Source organism: Stegastes partitus, unplaced genomic scaffold, assembly GCF_000690725.1.
Source record: "Stegastes partitus isolate 25-593 unplaced genomic scaffold, Stegastes_partitus-1.0.2 Scaffold864, whole genome shotgun sequence".
Taxonomy (NCBI): domain Eukaryota; kingdom Metazoa; phylum Chordata; class Actinopteri; family Pomacentridae; genus Stegastes; species Stegastes partitus.
The window spans coordinates 250,830-256,630 of record NW_007578595.1 but is presented as its reverse complement, the minus strand read 5'-3'; the positions used below and the strand labels follow the sequence as shown (position 1 = coordinate 256,630).

General features: G+C 43.6%; 1 protein-coding gene across 1 annotated transcript in view; it reads left to right on the top strand.

Annotated features, from left to right (window-relative positions):
• Positions 1 to 3,895: 3,895 nt before the first annotated feature.
• Positions 3,896 to 5,801, top strand: part of agbl4 (AGBL carboxypeptidase 4) — a 250,453-nt gene continuing 248,547 nt past the window's right edge. The window contains exons 1-2 of the mRNA XM_008293187.1: positions 3,896 to 3,931; positions 4,922 to 5,016. Coding sequence (XP_008291409.1) covers positions 3,896 to 3,931; positions 4,922 to 5,016 — 131 coding nt within the window. The remainder of the gene's footprint in view (positions 3,932 to 4,921; positions 5,017 to 5,801) is intronic.

The window sequence follows — 5,801 nt, the reverse complement described above, 5'->3', positions numbered from 1 at the left end:
TGCCTGGCCGGTCTGTTTAAAGGTTAACAAAGAGGTTGGGGTTAGAAATCTGCATCATCTAGAAGATCCTCTCGCTCACACCAGGCGTCCCTGTGACCCAGTGTAATATATTTAAAATGAAAACAGCAGCTTTTAAGCTCAGTTTTTCTCTTTTTTTTCTTCTTTTCCGCTTTGCAAGGAAGTATTTCTTGAGTCATTGGTTTTGATCAACTACCTCATTAAGTCCCTGCAGATACATTAGAGTTATTTGCTGCTGTGAGAGAGTGAAAATCTTACTTATTGCACCATTAAGGTTCATTTAAGTTTTTTTGCGTGTTGTAAGATTTTGTCGCTAAAAAGGAGCTCAGCTGGTGTAATGCAGATGAACTGCCTCCACGGCAAGTTTGTCGAGACTTCTGCTCGTGACGACGTCTCATTCACAACCTCCACTTGTAGAAATGTTGGTTTTATTGGTGGATCCTAAAGATGTCACACGGGTAGTGTGTCTGTGCAGTGTTAGTAAGTGTGTGTGTGTGTGTGTGTGTGTGTTGTGACACCGCAGAGACACCTGTTCCATGTGCCATTCATCAGCGATGGCTACGACGCAGGGTTTTGACACGCTCCGTCGACATGACAGCTCAGACAGCATGGATGCTAATCTCTTCTAACTGCTCCCAGCCTAATTAAATCTTCCAGGGTCGCACACATGCGCACACATGTGGCGGTTTCTAAATCCGGTCCCGGTTTGTGCGTAAGTTTTAACGATCTGAGGAGTCGGCCCCCGAAGCGCTTTGTTTGATTCTGACGCTGTGAAATTCTGTGTTTAGTGTTTGTGTGCAGAGAGAGACTGGAGCTGGTTGGTCAGGTGGACTCACAAAGAGTTTGACTCCTTTTGTTGGTAGTTTACAGTGTTTATAGATAAAAAGCATGTAGGACCGCAACAGCATTGTTGTTTTTTATTGGTGGTGTTGTGCTGACATTTAAAATAAGAAAAATGAACTATTGAGACCATGGTAGTAACATAGATGTGATCATATCTTAAACAGTGAATATCAGGTGAGGACCACAGACTCTTTCTACCTCCTTTCACTTCTATTTTGAGTGTAATTTATTTGCTAAAAATGAGGAAAAACACACAGTGAAGAAAGATTTGTTGATGTTTTCTCATATTTTCTTTCACAATAACATTATTAGTGTGAATTATTTTGGCCACAATAATCCTGAAAATCTGATATTGTTGGTAATAAACGACGTAAAACAAGAGCTCCCCATGTACACCGTCGGTCATATCATTGTGTTTCTGTAGGTTTTTGGATCTCTTGAAAGACAAACAGCGATGGGCGACTTTATCGGTAAGAGTCTCCTTCAGTCTGACCCGACGCTACAGCCACATGAGAAGTTGTGTTTTGGTGTATATTTAATCTGAAGTAGATAAAAGAAAAAAGTAAACCCATGTCAAAGAGGAAAATCTCAACATATATGAGAGAGTTTTTGTTGAAGCTTCTGTCAACCAAATCCACACAAAACTGATCTTTGCGCTCGCGTGTGTGATAAGAGGACGGAAATGCAAACACAATTTCATGCAGAAACGAATACTGAAATTGCATCGGTCCTTTCAATCTGCTTAAATTTAACCTCATAGCAGCAGAGTGACGTTCGGTTTGTTTAGAGCCCTGAATCTACATATGGAGAGGAACATGCTACTGCAAGCTTACATAGCTGCCGTCTTTACTTTAGACGCTTTTCTAACATTAGACGCTCATTTAAATGAAAAGAATGGACTGAACAGACAGATGAGATGGACTTTACTATCTGATAATCTTATTGTATAAACGAACTGAGCAAAAGTGTGATTGGTTGTGACACAGTTTAGTTTATATAACTTATTTTATAGCCAGAATAAAGCATTGCAGATGAAGACGAGGGGTAAGTAGACCATGAACGACGTGTCAAAGCAGCAGAGATACAATCCACTGCTTCAGGGCCTGAAATCAAAAGCTTGTTTGTGTTTATGGGTTTTTTTTCTAACTAGCTAGTATCAAATCTAAATTAAAACAGTCTAAATCAACCAGTTAAGAGACTAAACTCTACCAGGCAGCCATATTAGCCTGTCAGCTAATCACCAACTACCCAAATCATGGATGGAAATTCTTCCCAGAAAACCCGCCATAGGCTCTTCTGGTGATATAAGCAATAAAAACAACCTGCGTAATATCCTGTAGCTCCCCCTTGTGGCACTAAACCAGCTTTGGCAGTTTGTTGGGGGGTAGAATCTCTATGAATCGGTTCGGATCTGGAAGTTTGAAAGCTGAGCTCTTGGTCGTGTTCCTCGAGCCATCGCTGAGCAGTTTAACGGTGTGGCTCGGTGAATGCAGCCTTTCTCATCGGTGCTGTTGTCTTTAGGAGGCGGTCCACGTGAACGCCAGGACTTGTGGTTCTGTCGGTGGTTTTAATGTTTCTGACTGATGGGTATCTATACCAGTGTAGACATGGATCGCTCCGTCTTTACCAAACAAACACCTCCGACTACAGCTCCAGAGAAACAACACAACACTCAGTGGTAGCACACATCCTAACTGTGAACGGTCCAGGGCTTTCCTACCTTTCTTATAAGCCTCTCAAACTTCTTCTTGTCTCGAAGATTAAAGACTTGACTCTCTGATCCAATTCTCGGTCGCAAGACAACAAGGCTCTGTTTAATCTGTTCTGCTTCAGCGACGTCGGAAGCAGACGGAGACTTCTCTACGCCACGTGCCTCCCTGCATCCCTACCTACCTGCCTGCCTACCTACCTGCCTCCCTGCCTACCTGCCTACCTACCTACCTGCCTCCCTACCTACCTGCCTCCCTACCTGCCTACCAGTCCACCTGTTTGTCTCGTCTGCATCCGTCCACACAGCCGGAGGAACTCGGCTTGTTTTCCATTCCCGGCCGCCGTCACTTTCTCCCGCCCTTTATTTATCTCCGTCGTGCAATTATCTGGCTGTCTCTTTGTCTCGCCGTGTGTTCGTCCGTCTCCACCTTTTCCCTCCGCTCGACTGTCTCCCGCCCTTGTTTTGTGCATCGCTGTGCCTCTGATTCGGTCTCCCATTCCTTCCTGGTGCCTGTGACTCTGTCATCTGTCCAGCCTTAGCACCCTCTGAGTTAAACAGGCCGAACAAATAGATTACAAACAGTGGGTAGAGTGAATCTAAGGAGGAAGACAATCTGAATTTGTTGTGGATAAAGAATGAGGAAAGAGGCTGTGCAGTCAAAGGAAGCCAGTGGAGTCAGAGTAAGGCTGTATTTGCCTGAGGGGAAAAGGCTGAAAAGTAGCTCTCGCAACAGATGTGCGGGGCAGTAAAGTGTAATTGAAATGCCAGCAGCAATGGTCTTATCTCCCTGCTACAGGAGCCTGCTGCCAGTCTCAACATCAGTTAGATGTCATTTTACCTAAGTCTGAATCAGCCTGCCACAATCCGCAATCCCCATTCCTCTGATGCTAGGCAGGAGGAAAAAGGGAGAAATGGATGAGGGGGAGGGAGAGGAGAAAGAAAAGGAGGGAGAGGAGGGTGGGGAGTCTGTAATAGGATTTCAGTAGCACCCAGTTAACTTCCACCACCTGGACTTAGTTGGTAATTTGATATGCCCCATCAATAGGATTCATTTACCCCACCGCCGTATTACCATTGCCATTCATTTGACTTTTTAAAAAATATATTGATTCATTTCTCTCCCCACGTTTTCCCACTCGTCCTGATCCTAATCACGCCGGGGGAGGGTGGAAGCAAGGAAGGAAGAGCTGTTCCTCAGTATTGTAGCTGTAAAAAAAGTCCTTAGACCAGAGAAGGTGGAAAGCCAGAACCACGGCTGTCCTCTGCGCTCCAGGCGAAGCTTAATGTTTTGGGCCAGGCAGCCTCCCCATGGGGAGGACCGTAATGTCCTTCCAGATTAGAGGCTGCCACTCCTCGGAGGTGCTGCCTTTTATCGGGAACTTTGCTACCACAACATAGGATCTTCTGCGGGACATTAAAGCCGCCTTATTTCCTCGCTGTAGCGTTAATGTGTCATGGCTCGGTGTGCTTTCGGTGTTATTCATGGTGCCGTTGCTCCACAGAACATGTTTTCAGCCACTTCCATCCAACGTGAGGCGGAAATGATGGAAATAAGATGTTTGAATTGCTTCAAAAGTCGCTGGATTTTTAATTAATATGATTAAATATAGAAGAAGCCCTCTGATGTTTAGTCTTTCTCACCGATCTCAGAGATCAAGGCGTTTTTATCCAGATTGGTATCACCCACACCTCAGGCCACTCCTTTGTTTACGTCTCCTCTCACACATTTATCCTGAAACAAGAACATGATTTGCAGCAGGATGTTCAGGGTGCACTTCTGAATAGCTTCCTAAATCAATAATTGGCAGCGTTATCAATCAATGATGGATCAATCAATAATACAAGTTGAGCACAGTGGACATTTATCAAGTGCTAATGTTGCTGTTTTAGTCGACAGACACATGATATGGACACAGAGGCAGCTTTTGAACGTATGCCACGGAGATATAAGGAAGCTGTCCTCGTCGGTTGTCTCGGAGGTCGTTGAGCGTCACAGAAGTCTTTGTCGTGGTGTCCGTTGCTAGCTAAACCCTCACAACACTAATCTTCCTTTCGTCTGAATGACCACCTCCTCTGGTTGTTACAGTATTAAACAGTAAGAGGCTCCCCCTGGTGGAACAACCAGGTACTACAGCTGATTTATAGCACATTTTCTTCCCATTCTTACGCCATAGCATTTCGTTGCATGTCTCCACCACCATCTTTAATTGGTGGTGGGAACATTTCTGCGCTTGCATCAGTCACATAATTGTGCACAAACAACACTGGGGCCCACTTGTAAGTAATGGGGCACTGCTAGCGGTTCCCACTAGGTTTTAATGTCTAACAGCTTTAATCGTTGTCTTTCAGAGGGTGATTTTCAACGTGGTCAACTTCTCCAAGACCAAGAGCCTGTACAGAGATGGCATGTCCCCTGTAGTCAAGTCTACCAGCCGGCCAAAATGGTAAGTACGTAACACCAGTTCTACAAGCGCTGAAGGTAAAACTAATCTCCATAATCGATTACACTGTTGGATCTTAACCTTCATTTTATTCATATGAAGTTGTGTTTTATATCATTTTTGTGGGGTTTTAATCCTTCATTGTTAAATTTCTCGTGAATTGACACGATGAACCTTAATATTGAACCTTGTTAGGACGGTTTTTGTAACCCTGTTTTTCAGTTTTCTGTGGTTTATAAACAACAGCCACGTGACTGCTTTACATTACAAACTGTACAGGAATGTGTTATCATCTGGAAACACTTTCTGTCCACGTTGTGGTCGAGCGTTTAAAGACTTTCTCCAACTTTGAAGCACTTTTTCTTCTCTGCCAAACAAGTCGGCACACACTCTCCATAACACACACACACACACACACACACATACATGTTTTTGCTACATGGTGAGGACTCCATTTTTGCCGTTTTTGAAACCTGCCTGATGGGGACCTCACTTTAAACATGAATTACAGGCGTTTTTTAACTCATAAAAAATTGATTTTAAGTCACAATTTTTTGGGGGAGATAGGCCCATCTGAAGTCACCTAAATCAGAAAAAATTCAATTTTTTATTTTTGTCTGGTGAACCACCATCATGGGGACTTTCAAATTATGTAATGCCGTGAACCACCAGTAGGTGTCACTTTTACAAATCTTTGTGAATACCCTTTGTTTCAATGTATTTATGGCCTGTATAAGGCAAGCAGTGGAGTTTAATATTTCTAATTAATAAAGTTGTATTGAAAAGAC